Source organism: Rutidosis leptorrhynchoides, chromosome 1 (genome assembly GCF_046630445.1).
Source record: "Rutidosis leptorrhynchoides isolate AG116_Rl617_1_P2 chromosome 1, CSIRO_AGI_Rlap_v1, whole genome shotgun sequence".
In the NCBI taxonomy this organism is placed as follows: domain Eukaryota; kingdom Viridiplantae; phylum Streptophyta; class Magnoliopsida; order Asterales; family Asteraceae; genus Rutidosis; species Rutidosis leptorrhynchoides.
Genome location: NC_092333.1, coordinates 641,684,832 through 641,703,263, shown reverse-complemented (window position 1 = coordinate 641,703,263; position 18,432 = coordinate 641,684,832). Strand labels below are relative to the sequence as shown.

The window sequence follows — 18,432 nt, the reverse complement described above, 5'->3', positions numbered from 1 at the left end:
GTTAACGTAACTTTACGTAAGTTTACGTAGTTTGACGAAACTTGGCATAACTTGACATAACTTTACGTATGTTTACGTAACTTCATGTAATTTGACGTAACTTTACGTTAGTTTACGTAACATGACGTAAATTTACGTAACTTGACGTAACATAACGTAACTTTAAGTAACATAACGTAACATTACGTAATTTTACGTAACATTACCTAACTTTACGTAACTTGACATAACATTACGTAACTTTACATAACTTGACGTAACATTACGTAACCTTACTTAACTTTATGTAAGTTTACGTAACTTTAAGTAAGTTTACGTAACTTAACATAAGTTTACGTAACTTGAAGTAAGTTTATGTAACTTTACGTAAGTTTACTTAACTTTAGGTAAGTTTACGTAAGTTGACGTAACTTTAAGTAAGGTTACGTAACTTTACGTAACTTGACATAAGATTATGTAGCTTGACGTTACTTTACGTAAGTTAACGTAACTTAACGTAAGTTTACGTAACTTGACGTAAGTTAACGTAAGATCACGTAAGTTTACTCAACATGGCGTAAGTTTACGCAACTTGACGTAAGCTTATGTAACTTAACGTAACTTGACGTAAGTTTACGTTACTTGACTTAGCTTGACTTAGATTGACGTAAGTTTATGTAACTTGACATACGTTTTAGTAACTTGACGTAACATTACGTAAGTTTACGTAACCTGACGTAACTTTTGCGTAAGTTAACGTAACATGACTTAAGTTGACGTAACTTGACGTAAGTTTACGTAAGTTTACGTAACTTGACGTAACTTGACATAACTTGACGTAAGTTTACGTAACTTGACGTAAGTTAAGTTTATGTAACTTGACGTAATTTACGTAACCTTACGTAAATTTACGTAACTTGACGTAACTTTACGTAACTTGACGTAAGTTTGCGTAACTTTACGGGTCACTAACATCACGAAAAATGGGCCGAGTTTTAATTATAATGATGTTGTTTTCTTTCAAGTATTTTGCAATAGAATCAAAAACCAACCATTTTAGAAACAAGTATCATTTTGAAACAAATTTACCTTCTGGAAATTAACCGTTAACCGATCAAAATCAACCCACAAACGCCCTGTAACCGCTTCTTTAAACCTTAAATTAAGCGATCGTTAACTGATCAAAACCACACCGCAACGAAGCGCGATCTTTAATACTCGTTTTATATTAATGACTATCAGTAGTAGCAATCCTTGCTTATGTTTTCATCATAGGGGAAAGGAGAGCTGTGTGTTGGAGTAAGAAGGCTTAGAGCACCAGGAGTCGACTTGTTTTTTTGACGTAATACACATGTAACGGTGGGGACGATGGGGAATCCCACTCCCTCCCGCCATTAAATCACCGTTAAATCTCAAAGTTGGACACCACCGTTAGCTAGGAAACGGTGAACAATCAACCTTTTTTTGTTTCTTTTTTCTTTTTCCTACTATTTTCTTTCCTTATTTTTTATTTTTGTTCTTGATTTTGCAGGTGGAAGCGTGCAGAGATTGAATGAAGAAGATGGAGGAGGTGTGGCTAATTAGGTTAAAACATGGGCCAAAAGCTGGGCCAAAAAGTGTGGCCAAATTTTTTTAAAAATGGGCCGATTTTTTTAAACAAGTTGGATTGAAATTTTGGTTTATATATTTTTGTTAAATCATCATCATCCTTATTGTTTTATTTATTTTATACATTATATTTGTTAGTTAGTTAAATAAATTAAAAAATTAATAAACAGATTTTAAATTAAATAATAATAAATAAACTAAATAATCAATAAGAAAAGAGAAAAAATAAATAAATAATTGATTTAACACTGAACCATTTTCTCTGTTTTGGCCTCAGTGTTAAATCCAGTGTTAAATTTAACACTGAGATTTAACATTGAACGACTCCTAGTGCTCTTATGAGACTTCTGAACAATATCCCATCATCAGTACGTGATATTAAGTCATAGAATGCATCTTTTAGTGGTTTCAACTGGGGCGGAACATAGTGTTAAATAAAGGGAGTATCCGCCGCACCTAAATTTAACGGGAACGACCCTCATCATTTGCACGTATCACACACGTTCGGGCAGAAACCCGAACCCGATCGACGGTACCCGGGAACACATCCATTCGGGCAGTGTTTCTAAGTAGAGGTCCGTGAACGAATCCGGTAAAACCTCCCTATAGAGTCAATATATATACCACTATTATTGGTGTTCAATTGTTTTAAAAAAATCATGTCTTCCCTAAAGATCGAACCCATGACCTTTCCCTAACCCATGACACAAAGTATAAGGGGAGAACCGTTGAGCTATGCCTACAAGTTCGGCGGATCTAGTTTAATAGCACTGGTAGCACGGGCTACCACTGAAATACAAAATCTATTGGAAAAAAAATTTGATTATTTTAACTAGTGATATCACGGGATAGTGTAAAATATTTTGAGTGACACCACTAGATTCTGTAAATTTTTTCGAGATTTTAACTAGTCACGCTAAGATTTCTAGATCCGTCACTGCATCTGTATTTGGGTTTATGTTCCGCCACTGATTACATGCTATTGCAACTGGAACCCTTTTTCAGTTTTTTACAAGCCAAGATATCAATAGCCTTAGTTCATTTGAGCCGTTGAGCCGCATCCCTTCAATTTTTTTATCTGGCAATTTGAAACTGAAATTCAGCAGTAACTTTTTTTACTAACAAGTCGATATGAGTTCATAGTCAGCGTTAACATTAACAAGTACATTGAGCTCAAAGTCATAAGCTTTTTGTTGGAATGAGGTTCAAAATAACATTTGAGGGTGAAGAGGCTCCTCAAAGAAGGTATCAAATTATCAATGGCAGATGGCACATTATAAATATATTCAATAGAAAGTATAATTTTACTATTTCTAACATTATTTTATTACCAAAATTCATTTTTTCAAAATAACCTCCAACTTTGATCAAAATATAAATCGGCCTCCGAAACTATGAATTCACTATTCCCAACATTATTATATTACCAACATCCACTTTTTCAAAATAACCCCCCAACGTCGCGAGTAAAATTTTTCCAACAACACCGTTGAACTCGAAATAATTTTACGAATACAACACAACTAATTACTCACAAAATGGATGCCTTTTAAATAACGCTAAATGGTTTGAGCCACCTTTCATACACATTGTTTTTTTTCAAACACTGGGTTTTTCATTAGAGCTTGCTTTGGAGTTCCGCTGCGAAAAGCGGACTCCTTAACTTGTTATTAAATATATTATATATTATTTGTATTATTATATGATGGTATTATAATATAATAATTATGTTATATATTATATTATTATTATTGTTATTAATATTAATATATTTATGTTTTTTTATTTTTATATCGGTTACCATCTAACATATGGTCACTAGTTCTAAAATGGTGGAATTTACAACAACTCACCATCACAAATAAGGAAGAAGCCCTCTCATTCACACAACCATTCACAAACAATACATTACGATCCCTCATTTGGCAAGCTACTAAATGGACATTTAACTACATAATATGGAAACATCGGAATCTCAAGGTTTTCAGCAAAAAAGAATGGAACCTAGCCTCAATCCTAACCGAAATACAAACCCAAAGTTTTAGTTTGATAACCAAACGTTGCAAAAAATCATCACTCCAATGGCACCAATGGTTATTAAACCCTTCATCATATGCTTTCTCATCATCACAAAGAACAGGGATTGGCTAGACGGGTTAACTCTTCCACATCTACACCAATAACCATCCAGGTGTAGCATCCAAATAGTACTCCAAATTGTGCCTTGTAGTCTATATGACTATCTTTGGCAATAACTTGTTCGAGATTAAATGAGTAGTTTTGAGTTAGTTTTGTCATCGCTCGTTTGGCACTACTTCCTCAACCCTTCCCAGCTTGCACTTCAAGTTCAATTGAGCTCTTATCTCCAAAAATAGTCATTGTTTATATTTGTAGATTTACAATCTCTTGTATAGTTCGATATAGTCACATGTAAATATTCGTTATATCAATAAAAAGTTTTACTAGCTTTTCAAAAAAAGAATATTACGAATACGGTGTACATCATTATCTTAAGATAACTATATTATATACGAATCAATATGATACTCATCTATCTCATGGTAACTAACTAAAGATGTTTTTTTGGACATCAATTTAAGATCATCTAGGAGGACTAAACCACTCACGCGTTCATTTCTCGTAGTTGCATAACCCGCTTTCAACTACTGTCTTGGAGAAAATTCGAACCAATTTGAGATCATGGCCGGTAAAACCTCCTCCTCGCTACCCTTGTACTAAGCGAAAGAAGACATGGGTGGATACTTCAGGTCAAGGATAACCAAGGGCGACTCTACATGTATTGGTGTGAAGTCAAAGCGAAACAACCCAACCAGTATTTAAACCGGCCCATATTTTTTTTTTTATAATACATTCATATCGTTAACATTTAGGTCCCAATTATGTTTCCAAAAATATCTTTAATACAATAGTAAGTTTAATAAATTTTAAAACATTTATTACATAAGTTAAAACACAAAACGGGCATGCAACCCGAGACCCGTCTGACATAACCAAAAGATACTAATAAGTTTTCCAACAAAAGACCGAGCATGGTGATTGGGAACGCTACCCAATCCTAATCAAAAGTCTAGAGCACAACTTCTAAAACATCCCGCAAGCACTAGTCCCCATGATATTGATGGAATTTAAAGTTAAAGATGGAATTTAAAGAAACTATGATATTGATGTATGTTACCATGTTTTGGATTGTGATTTTGGCTGACTGATTTTGCAATTAATATTAATCAATAATCATATTCAAATGAAAATACTAATTGAGGTTGAGTGTTGACTCAATTACTATAGTATTGTTTAAACTGATCCATGTAAGTATAGATTAAATGTAAATGTTACTGGAATTATAGAAGATGAGTTTATCTGTGACTTAAGGTGGTTTTTTGTTTGTAGGTTGGAAAGCAACTTTCATGTTCACTGATGTTTGAGAATTGTACAATTCTCCAAGTCAGTCATAAAAATTTGATATCAATAGCATGTTCCACTTCCCTTTCATTAGAAATTCATAGTAATATCATTATTGTTCATTTTAGAATTTACATAATAGTCTATATTGTTTATAAATGTGCTTAAAAAATCCCCTGATCACGTCCCATGTCACTCTTGCAAGCTTAGGTACTATAATTTTGCATATATTTCATCTCTATTTGTTTATATTTTGCAGCTAAATATAAAGCCAAATTGCATTAATGGCTACCAACGACTTGAACCAAGATATCATGGCTACCAACGACTTGAACCACCACGTGTTTAAATGCGTCGTGATATGAGTACAGATTGTGTGGTGGTTTACAGTCCAACAATTGGTATGATCGGAGAAATAATAACCGGAAGGCTTTTGGGAAACTTGGAATCACCTTTTATGGAACTCTCAGTTCATATAATGAAGCTGGGAATAGGACTCGACGTGAAAATTGGCGGACACTGGTGAATACTTCACTTAGCCGAATTTTCGTTTTATCATGTTGTTATGTTATCTTCGATCTTCTTATGTGTACCTAATCATGACTTGCTTAACAACTAATATATTGATCTCTTGGACCATTTTATGTGAATTTTTTTGTTAAAATTCCTAACATATGTATGCAGGTCTTAATGTAAGTTTTATGTCAAGTACTCTGTGCATTCATTTTCTCTAAAGATATTTGCAATACATTGAAGATTATAAGCATGCCACTTCAAATGGGTAAATACAGGTTGGTGAATTCATGTTGTTTTTTTCTCTTTGATTATGTATTTTTGAAACTTTGTCATGGGTGTATCACATTGGTTTGGTTTGAATTAACCACTAAGCTCTTGATGATTAATATGAATGCAATGTAATGCTAAAATTTGTCTTGTCAATTTTGATTTACACTACAAATTGTCTTATATATGTTTTCACTATAGTTGTTGCTATCGCTTACGGTCTAGACACGAAAGGCAAAGAAAAGAACATTTTTGTGTTCGATCTTGGTGGTGGAACTTTTGATGTTAGTATCTTTACAATTCATAATAGTGTTTTTGAGGTTCTTGCCACAAATGGTGACACCCATCTTGGATGTAATGATTCTTTTTGCTAGTGTTTATACTATAATTTGCTGAATGTGCTTATAAATGATTTTTTGTTATTTTGTTTAGGTGAGGACTTTGAACAAAGGATTAAAGAATTGTATCAGATGTGCTTAACTTATGACTGAAATAGTTGTCAATGGATGTGCTTAACTTATGACTGAAGAGTTCTTTCTTATAAAATTACTCATACTTTTTAATAGAATTAATAAACAAACGCTTTTTATATGATCTTTTAAAATTTGGAAGTACCATTTTATTTGTGCTGACTACTGAGCATATGTTTCTTTCATTAATGTTTTTTTTTTTTAAATTGCAAGTTGCATCTATAAATTGATAGGAAACAAGCATAGTGGCCAGTAAATTCACTGACTATCTCTCATGAAGCTGCTCATTAAGTATTTTTAGAGCCCTTCAAAGAGGAAAGAATACAGTAAACCCATAACTAAGTGTTTATTGAAGAACACTATGTAGCTAACAACTGTTCAAATTTTGATATCTTCATTTCATTGATGGTTAGTGTACGCTTTGAATTCGAGACTAACACAAGTGGTTTTATGGCCAAGTAATGGATATGACATCTATGCCTTGAATTCAAAAAAGAGTCCTTCAAAGCACTCGAATCTACATTATGATTAAATAACGTTCGTGAACTATACATATCATTTAACAATTTTTCCTTTACAAACCCGTGAATTCACGGGTCTCTGCACTAGTTATATCTATATATGTTGTCATGTTCCAAGTAAAACAGAGAGTAATATAAATATATATGTTGTCATGTTCCAAGTAAAACAGAGAGTAATATAAATTTTTATTAATAGATAGTTACATAAAGTAAAATTAAATGTTTACCAATCTATCTATTTATATAGTTATATAAAGCTCTAAAATGATGATGTCATCATTAAGTTAATTACTCTTTATTTTTCATAATTATGATGTCATAATTATATATTAATTTAATTAAAAAAATAATACAAAATCTTATATAAAAGGAAATACTAATCTCTCTTAAATTGTAATTTTAATTTTCTAAAAAAATTTAAAAGGCATTTATTATTACTAATAATAATTATTATTATTAAAAATATAAATACTCGACCGAACTTTATTATTATTATTTACTTTTAATATAATAATTATAATTATAATTATTATATTATTAATATTCAAATATAAATTCTTTTTACGAAATTAATTACGTTACGTATGTATGCGAAACTACATGTTTCTATATATTTTTAAAAACAACGACAAGTTTCTTAGTTAAAAGGGTCATTAAAATAAATGATTTTAGCATTTACATTCACTTAATGCCTAAAAATGTCATTAAATTGTTTAATTTAAACAGACCCATAATTTCACGGGTCATTTCACTAGTAACCTATTATATGGCATAGACATCATCCATGTGGCAGCCTAGAAAATACCCTACTGTCTATTTTCAACAATTACTCACAGCTAAACACGTGTCCTTTCAATCGCCTATTATCCCTACATATACTAATCCCCATAGTTGGGTACTATTCTCTTACTATTCAAGATTTCATGCTTTACCGACTTGTACATCGTGCTTAACCCGTTGTACCCACAAGAGGTAGTAGTGATCTACAGTAACCTTTTTTTTTTAATTGTCCCTCTCATTCTCCCCTACAAATTATACGAAAGGACTGCACAAAGCCGATGGCCCAATTTTTTTAAACTAATTTTTCTAAAAAAAAAACGTTACGATTAATTCTTATTTTGTTATTTTTACCCTTTTTTTTCCCTACAATTTTTTCTAAACTTTCACCAACAACGGCAAACAACTCTTGAATACTCCATGACATTGCCCAAAAATGTCTACACGAAAGATTTCATACTTTACAAAGTTGTACATCGCGCATAAACCGTTGTACCCACAAGGGGTAGTACTGATTTACAGTAACTTTTTTTCCTTTTTTGTTTCTTAATTGTCCCTCTCATTCTCTCCTACTAATATTATTAAATGACTGCACAAAACCAACCGTAGACCCTATAGTTTTTTAAACTAATTTTTCTAAAAAAAAAACATTAGGATTAATTCTTATTTTATTATTTTTACCCTTCCTTTTCCATACAATTCTTCCATAACTTTCACCGACAACCGCAAACAACTCTGACATTGTTCAAAAATGTGCGCTACATCGCGCGCCCCCTATTACTAGTTTCAAAACTAATTTCCATTACTTCATTCATTCCATACGACTGAATCAATTCAACGATTTTGAATTTTGGTATTCATCGATCTAGAATCAATCAAACGAATGTCTACAAATTAGGGTTACAATATTCAAATTTTATACAACCCACTAAATCACAACCATTGAATCTATAAATCAATCAATCATACTATATTCAACCATGTTTTCATCAATTCAACCACCATGATCGAACGATCAGTCAATTAAACCAACCATTGATTACAACTGTGCTTATAGGGTTCATACGGCACCGATGATCTCAGTAAGCCTCGATTCAGACCGATTGAAAGACGATTCAGTAGCGGTATGTGTAAAACGTTTATTTGATTTCTAAATTCATACTTTCATAAACACATCTGGTTTCAGTTGGGGACGTTCTCTCCGATCGACAACGTTTTTATTTATTTATTGACTCTATGAGATTTGGATGAATAAAGATTTATGAGATTTATTAAATTTATGAGATTGGATTTTCTCAGTTCCTCATTTTTTATTGATTATATTTATTATTTGGATTTAGAATATTATTTTTATTATTGTTGAGGTTTAGGTAATTTGTAGTGGTGCTTCATAAACTAGAAAAGGCTGCAGGCAGTGGCGGGTTGGATTATGGCAAAGAAGTTGCAGTAGAAGATTAGTGTTGCGAGTGAAAACTTTCAATTTGAGGTGAGTGGTTAATTAGTAGTTTCGATGATGAGTTTCTTTTTATAGTCTTTGGATTTGTAGCATTTGATAATTAGGGTTTCATATTTCGTAATCATGGGAGAAGTTTGATTACCATTCTGATTCACTTTAGATGCGTAAACGATGTTGCCATAACCATTGCGCAGCAAAAAGGACCGTAGATGTTTCAACATACAGATTGTAGGTATTCTATTTTGATTTTGAATTCAGTTTTTTGTTTAGGATAATTTCAATTCTTTTTTTTTAAGTATGAGTTTCTTATATTGATACATATTCAAAATACAAGGTATTGTGTTTGACTTATTTACATATTTTTGTTTAAGATAATTTTAAATATCTTGACCCATTTCCTGCTTAGAGTGTCATTCTTGACCCATTTCCTGCTTAGAGTGTCATTCTTGACCCATTTCCTTTAATAGGTATTTCAAATATCTTTGTTCCTGCCTTTAAAAAAATTATGTTCCTTTCTTAAGGTGTCACCCAATCGTCAAATGCCACTCAAACGTAACGAACGTTGTAGACGTTCACGCTAGAATATGTTTAGTTTAGTTTAGAGTATTAAGCGATGTTCTTTGTTTATAATTGGTAACAACTCAATCAGACATTCATGGTAAGTTGATTGTTGTACACCACCATTCAAATATCTAAACTGTAATGCTTGGTTTAATTGTGCACATTGTTGGATTGACCAGAAGGTGTTTGTATTTTCCGAACTAATCGAGTTTATGTTTTTCTTTTGTTTTTTTCATTTTAAATTATTGTTACAAGGGTGAAGACTTGGATATGAATATTGTTTCATTGTTCCCTTTTATGCAATTCTTACGACTTCTAGGTATCATTTTCGATCTTTTTAGTTAGGGGCTTTGATCATAACTAAGTTAGCAACTCCTCTCAAAGTTGTTACAAAGCAAGATAGTAACAGTGCAATACTATTGGGTCCTTTTGGGCTTAACCGTTAAAAATAAATCAAACGGTTTGGCCGGGTCGGGTCAATTCATGTGTTTTTATCTCTTCTCATAGTTGTGTAGAATTTTGTTGGTGTCAAGATTCTCTCTGCTAAAGTGGTGTTTACAAGTACTAAAAGTAGTATATTTTTGGGGTGTGTTTCAACACCCCATGAGAACCTATAGTTAAGGGCTAAAAGATGGGTGTTCCCGATGTTAAACAAGGAGAATGAGATTTCAAAGACTACTAAAATTGTAGTCTACAAGGAGGTACTACAACAAATATAGATACAGGTTCGAATTAACATGCTTATAGATTATTATTTCAGTTTAATAATTATATAATTCAGTTTATAACAACTACAAATACTATTTCATAATACGTACTTTCATTTTCTTATGTGCAGGTCAGGAAAACATTGACGAATTTTAAATGTACTTGTATGTTACTTATTTCGGAAAACATCAATAACGCATACGTTTTCTAATAAGATTGTGAAACTTTTTGATTACATTTTAAATTCAACCGTGCAACGTACGGGCTATTGAGCTAGTTGATGATATATCAAGAGATGTTGTAGTTGTAGATGTCACAGACTCACAGTTGTGTTATTGTGAACGTAGATTCCCGAAGTACTTCCCTCCGAGTGTTGGCTTTCCATAAATGATTTTAGGTAAGAAAAAAACATGTTAAATGATTTTGGGAAAATATATTTATAATCTATTAATTTAATATATACGGATATTTTATTTAATTTATATATATATATATATATATATATATATATATATATATATATATATATATATATATATATATATATATATATATAGTAGATGGATCAAATGAGAACTTTTTTTGTGTGAGAACCCAAAAATATATTGAAATTCGAGCAAAAATGGAAAATTCGAGCAAAAAACTCCATATTCTAGCAAAAAATAGGACATATATATATATATATATATATATATATATATATATATATATATATATAATATATATAGTAGATGGATCAAATGAGAACTTTTTTTGTGTGAGAACCCAAAAATATATTGAAATTCGAGCAAAAATGGAAAATTCGAGCAAAAAACTCCATATTCTAGCAAAAAATAGGACACGGACGAGCAAAAAAACTAATAGTCGAGCAAAAATGGAGAAAGTCGAACAAAAAAAAAGGACGAACAAAAATTTTGATGTTCGAACAAAAAATGGTTCTACATTTTTGAATTTTTTTCGTCCGTGTTTTGTATTTTTGCTTGAATTCCTCTTTTTTTGCTCGAATTTAAGTGTATTTAGGTGTTTTTTGGAGTTCCTAGAGTTCTCACACTAAAAAGTTCTCACTGGATCATCTCCCTATACGTATGTATACATACGTATGTATACATACGTATGTATACATACGTATGTATGTATGTATACGTATGTATGTATACGTATGTATGTATACGTATGTATGTATGTATATATATATATATATATATATGTATATATATATATATATACGAATGTTTGTTTAATTTTTAAATATATATAAGTATTTGTCAAGATTAATTCTTATTTTGTCACACAAAATTTTTTAAATAGTTTGTTTCAGCCTGACGAGAATGTCAGAATTTTAAGTGTGGGAGTTTGTAATACCCCGTCCCACATCGATTTGCATAAGTAAGTTTGAGTCCCTTATAAGGTAACTCTCATCCTTACCCGACACAACAAGTTTTGGGGCTACAAGCATAGTAGATCCCGTTAGAACTCTGTAGTTAAGCGTGCTCGAGCGGGAGTAGTATTGGGATGGGTAACCTCCTGGGAAGGCATGAAAAATCCGTACGCCTCCAATAAAAATCCGTCCCTTTCTTGGTAATGTTTTTCGTCTCTCCGGTGAGCGTCGTTGCCTGGTGGTGGCCGGTGTTTGGACTCCGACGACTGTAATCACTTTTTAGCACCGTTCTCGTGTTTAAATGGCTATGGTTTCTTGGGTTTTGGTTGTTTCCCCCCCTTTTTTCTGCCCTTTTTTACAACAACGGGTCCCGGTTGCTTTTTCCCTCCGGTGGCTGTCGGCCGGCGGCCGCCGACGATCTTTGGGGCCGGTGGTGGTCGGGATCTGTCGTGGTTTGGGGTGGAGCTGTCCGTGGTTTCGGGTGCGAGTTGTTTCCTGTTCAGGGTCTTCTCCGGGTTTGGATCAGGCGACGTTCTCCCTTTTGGAGATCTGGTTCAGATCCTGGGGCGGTTGCGGATTTTTGTTGAATTGACTCTTCTTCAGTCGGATGTGCTTACGATGCTTGCTGTTTCTTTTTGTTTGTTGTGGTAGCGATCGGCGTTCTCTCGGTCGCCTCTGTTGGGTGTTTTGTTCTTTTTATTTTGTAACGTGTAATGTGTAGTATAACCGGTGTTTTAGTTTCCTATGTTATAGCTTTAGTTGAAATAGTGTCCTTGTAAAACGCGATTTCTCACCCAGTTGGTGAGCCGTTTGTTAGCTCTGTCTAGTCTTAGCTAGAGCTCGTTGATTGGACTCTATTGTATCGGTTGTATGAGCTGATCTTCGGATCCGTTATTAATGTTATCGTTTTTTTTTCTTCCAAAAAAAACATATAATAAGATACATATAATTCGTTTCCTTATTTAATTTTATATCATTGTTTAATAATAATAATAATAATGATGATGATGATGATGATGATGATGATGATGATGATGTATAGTTTTCATATTTTATTTATAGTTTCCTTATTTAGTTTTAATAATAATTTAGATTTTAGATTAATATTGTGTCTTGTAAGCAAATTTAATTTCATTGTCTTACGTATGTAGAAAAAATCTTGTTATTTTATATAATGTATAGATAATATATAATTGCCAAATTTTAATTTTATCTATATTTTAGCAACATATATCTACACATATTATCATAAAATATAATTGTTATATATTCCAACAAGAAGATAGAAAGAAATTCATCAAAATCGTATTGAAAAGTTTCATATATCTCTTTATAAATACAAATATTTGTATCATATATCAAACACATATTCCAAAAAAAATGGCGAAGACAAGATTCGAACCCAAAAAAATTGATGCTGCTCTCAACAAACACGAGTCGCCAGATGATCATCATCATCAACCTACTGAATCGCGTGAAGTTATTGGATACAACGAATATCTTGTAACCGAAATCCTACGTCGTCTTCCTGCGGTCTATATTTTACGATTTAAATCCGTATCCAAACACTGGTACTCTGTTTTAAGTCACTTATATAACAAACTTTGTGCCTCACCACATGTTCAAGGTCTTTTTTATGGCGATATTTACGTTCCATTTGATGTTAACAACCGTCCCCCTTTTCGTAGTCTGGATTTTTACCCAGACCCACGTGGCATTAAAATCGTGCAATCTTGTAACGGATTATTACTTTGCTGTAGTAAAACAGAAAGTTATGATACTCGTAAATACTACGTGTTTAATCCAACCAATAAACAATTTGAACTGATTCCATCAGTTAAAGAAAGTCTTCTAGTTTGTTTCATGGGTCTTGCAGTAGATCCAGCTGATCAATTTCGATATTACAAACTCGTTTGTGTATATCAAAAATACTATCGATCGCGATTACATGTTCAAATCTACTCGTCTGATACCGAAACATGGAAGATATCAGACGAAACGTTGGATACGTCTAATTACATGCCGTTTTTAACGTGTGGAGTGAATATGAATGGGGGAATGTATTGGTCACCTACTAGTAACCCTAACGATTCTTGGTATTACTTTAAGTTGCAAGTCGAAAAGTTTCAAAAATTGGAACTACCATCTTCTATGAAAATGGGTGAATCGCGTGACGAATCGCAGGTTTGTTACTTTGGTGAATCGCGTGGACGTTTACATTTGGTAGAGATGGTTCGTAAGGTTGTACGTTCGTACCTAAACGTTTATGAAATGATGAGCGATGATTCGGGTTGGGTGTTCAAGTATCAAGTTGGGTTCGATCAATTTAGGGGTGAGTTTTATAAGGGTTTTTGGTATCATGACTACTCTCCAGATAAGTTGGAAGTTTTGGATATTATTAGAGGTGAACAAGATGAAGATACATTTATGGTGGTGAAATTTGGTAATGTGGTCAAAAGTTATTATTTTTTTGACAAGAGTTTTAAGAAGTTGTTTGTTGATATTTATGGAAGAAGAATGGAAAGTCATCGTTATGTTGCAACCTCAGGTTAAATTCAATGTTTTTTGAAGTTAATTTTGAATTTTATCAGTATTGTTTAAGATTGGTTTTGGATTATTATGTTTTTTAAATTTGGCTTTACATAAATTTCAATTTGAAATGTTATGGTAGTTACTAATTGACAATGTTCCCTTCAGTTGATCATATTTTACATGAATTGTTCTCAATCGGTTTACAATCGAATTTTGTTTCGATTTTTGAACACTATGTTTACTTATTTTTTGGTTTTGGTACTACTTATTTGTTTTAGTATCACATTGTTGTTGGTTTTTATTCGTCTGTTTAAATGTTAAATCTTTTTTAGACAATCTGTTGAGCTATCTGGTTTTGTTGTTCATGTCATTGGACATTACAAATTCAGCATTAATATCTACATATTCATCATTATTACGCTTACGCCAGCCGTTCAAAAAAAATTACGGTTACGCCACAAGTGTAAGTGACTGGGATCTGAAGGCAATGAGTGCAACATAAGAACAAAAAGTTAAAAGGATAATGATTACATAAGGTGGCAATTTCGACCCATATACTTATTTAACGGTTCGCTTTGAGTTAAGTTTTGTTCTTAACATATTTCAAATCATATTTGACATTACTATTTATATGAAAATGTAGATATGTTATCGTCGATCCAATTTTGCCTGTTTTGACACGGTGCACAACTCTACCCATTTTAGCATCTCTCTTGAATGAACTAAAGAGGCTAAAATCATATACTAAAAAAAGATGAGTTGCATAGTACATACAGGGGAGTGCCTGCGAGGAGTTCGATGTATTTGTTATACAGAGTTGACCATCTTGTTTCACAATATGATGATATTTTCACCATCAAAATTGATTAATCCACTACAACTGTAGAATACAAGTAGTTAATGCACATTTATGGTGAATCTATCAATATTGATGGTGGAAATTTCAATTCCCTTGGAAATTACTATGCATACATCACATATGATGGGTTGGAATTTCAAATCTTTTACTATTATTCTTAAAATTTAATTATGTATTAACTGGTCTAGGATTAACACATTAGAAAAAGCACCCAGGTCTTGAAGTTTCAACACCCTGATAAATTGTTTCATCAAGTATGTGCAAGACTCCATCTTTTTGTTGTAATCTTTAGTTATATTGGTGCTATTTATTACTTCCCATATCAAATGGTAGTTAACCCAACCCATTATAGTGTACGTATACGATTCAAATATCTTACGCATAACATTGAGGGGATTTATCAAAGTATTAAGTGGATAACCCTTACAGTTAATGTACTTTTTTTTATAAAGTTATTAAATTAAATACACGCGATAGAAGTTCGGCTTAAGTTAGATACATTACTTCTTTGCTAGGCACTAAACCCAACTTATATAACTCATGGGTGGCAAGGTAGTCAAGAAGGGCGGTTTTGCGGAGTCGAGTAAAGGTGATTCTTCGGTTTTGGCGAAAGAAAAAAATGATCAAGGAAGGCTTTCGCGGCATTCAATGATATTGGCCGAGGAGAGCGTGTAGCCCGTGGGGTTATGGATCCACTAATGTGTTATCTTAGAATATATAGAATTGATCCGTGTAGAATTCTTTTAAAGAGACGGTTAATGAAAAGTTGAAAAAGACGGATCCTCGAGGTTGATTATTGTAGGTTGTATTGTGTTCTTCGGCTGGTTTCGTTTCTTCCTTGTATTTTCGTGTAATATTTGGTTTTTGTTTGGTTAATTTGTCTGTAAGGTTTTTTCAGGTTGTTTTGGAGGCTCGTTTAGTTAGTTTTTGTTTAGGCGGTTGTATTCTATGTGCGAGTATCCCCCGTTTTCCCCGTCTTTTTGTATTCTTTGTTGAGGGCGTTTTCTTCTTAAAAAAGACCCATATTCCTCGCCATAACTAGACAATTCTCTTCTTTTTACGGGGCATAGAGAGTCAGCTAAATGCACAGGTAGGCGTTTTTGACCCTTTAGGAGGAAAGCGAGTTAGCTGGTACGCAGGGTCGTCTCAACAATTTAAAGGCCCTAGACGAAAATAAAAATGAGTCCACATATACATTAAAATATTTTACTACGCATAACAAATTAATATTCCTATATATATATATATATATATATATATATATATATATATATATATATATATATATATATTTACTTACATTGTATTTAACTATTATAAACAAGGTATTTTAACTTTAATTGACAATTTTTTATTTGATATAATTAAATATATTGAAAAAAATATTTACATATTCAAAATTTTAGAATCTTCAAAATTTTTGAGCCTTATACAATTATCTATTTTATCTATGCTCGAGGACACCTCTGCTGGTACGGGCGGACCAGAAAGAAGAGAGGAGGGTTCACCGCTCTATATTGTATTCTTTATTTTCGAGAAAAAAGTAAAATAAAAATAATTATATATAACTCATTTACAACAAATCGAATAAAACCCCTAATTCTTCGCGCGTGTGTTACATTCATCAGTCTCCACTGTAACGTATTTCTGTGGAGAATGAGAAATTTTTGAATCCGAAACCCTAGTTCGTTCCTTCGACATGAAGTTGCAAGTTAATCAAGGTAACTCCGTTCCAATTGAAATTATAATTATAAATCAACATGAATTCATCTCGTTATTCTGCTTTTACTTTCATGATTTGGATCCACAATTTTGTCCTGTAAGCATATGCTTTTCGTTTTAAGATTTCACTGAGAAGCTAGGATTCATGCTGTTATTATATCTGAGAGTTGTTATCATTGCTGAGGGAGATACACAATGTGATTTGAATCCTTATTTATATAAACAAAATTAACCAAATTTACCAACTAGTACGTATATAGATGCCTGCACAATTTTTCTATCCACAAGCCTATTTAAGTCTAATTGGCTATTGAAGTCAAAATATGCTAACTTTTCACTATATAACTTTTCCTTGTATAGGACCTTAATTTTATAATTTCGACTTTGTAAAAAGTTTGAGACCGAGATTTTCAGTTAGATTTCAATTTTTGAACTACTTGAGAGCCAAATACTCAGTATAGTGCACATGATGACTATCTGTGTAAAAATTGGTTAGGCTATGACGGAAGAACTGGGTTGACATCACTTTAGATGTTATATTGATCTTTACAGATGTGGATGATTACTTTATGAGAAGGGCTTAAAGATGGTATAGTAGGATAAAGGACAGGTGATTAAGGTTCTTAAACTAATTAAAGCTTTGCACAGAGGATTCTGATGTGTACTAATCTGGACTCAAGTATAGTAACAAAGAGAAAAAGTACTATTTGTGGTGGGGGTTAAGTAGGTGTGTGATTGTTTAACATGTGTTAAGTGAAAAGAGGTGAGTAAGTGTCAACTTTTTTGATACATATAACATATGATTATGATTCGTCAAATGGTGATTATGATTGGTGGAGGTTGTTTTCCTTAGATTAAAGTCAAAAAGTCAACATCCTGCAATATGGAGGTGCCAATCATTAGTCACACGGTATATACGAGTTGGATGTTAATCTTACCTAAATACTCATTTGTTTGATCAAGTTAATATATAAATTAATTTGTTTGTTTAGGTAATATACTCTCTCATTTGTTCTTCTACTTATCAAACTTCATTGTTTATATTCGTATATGGTAGTACAGTTCTATATAATGTCTGAAACACTTAGCCTTAGTGCTGCAAAAGCTAATTTATACATACATTGTATGTATGCCTCGTGGGAGCCAATCTGGATTTATTGCTCGTGCTTCATTCATTTTTAACACAATATTTTCCTATGAAATTCAAGTTTTAGAATCAAATTCCATATATTGTGGTTTCAAATTATCGATCTTTTCTTGTAGTTCTTTCGAGTAGTCTATTGTAGATCATTTCCTGCTTTCAATTATCCATTACAGCATGTGGATTAGGTTTACCTATGTATGCTCAAGTATAAAATGGTGGTATATATTAATACATTTTGCTGCTTCATTCGAGTTTGTTTTCTCTAGTTCTTCATCAGTATACGAGGAATTCAACTTAGTGTCACCGCACTTTGATACCATAGACACTCTTCATTAAAAGAATCAATCAACAAAAGAAAATATAAATGCCTAACTAAGCAAATGGAAATTACAAAATGGGCTGCATTGATTTGCTACAAGCTCAAGAGATATTTTGAAAGAAAAAAAAAGTATATTGGCATCGACTCCAAGTATTTTTTTTTTCTTGCATTGGTGGACTTTTAGGAGTAGTTCTT

At 32.4% G+C, this 18,432-nt stretch overlaps 1 protein-coding gene and 1 long non-coding RNA gene across 2 annotated transcripts; both read left to right on the top strand.

Moving 5' to 3' along the window:
- Positions 1 to 8,518: 8,518 nt before the first annotated feature.
- On the top strand, positions 8,519 to 9,285 carry LOC139885707 (uncharacterized). The gene is made up of 3 exons (XR_011772053.1): positions 8,519 to 8,682; positions 8,929 to 9,044; positions 9,175 to 9,285. It is a non-coding gene; the product is annotated as an uncharacterized lncRNA (long non-coding RNA).
- Positions 9,286 to 13,041: 3,756 nt separating this feature from the next.
- Positions 13,042 to 14,695, top strand: LOC139849401 (F-box protein At5g07610-like). Its single transcript, XM_071839058.1, has 2 exons — positions 13,042 to 14,209; positions 14,526 to 14,695. Exons 1-2 carry the CDS (start codon positions 13,042 to 13,044, stop codon positions 14,693 to 14,695), a joined length of 1,338 nt encoding a protein of 445 aa, XP_071695159.1.
- The last annotated feature ends 3,737 nt before the right edge of the window (positions 14,696 to 18,432 follow it).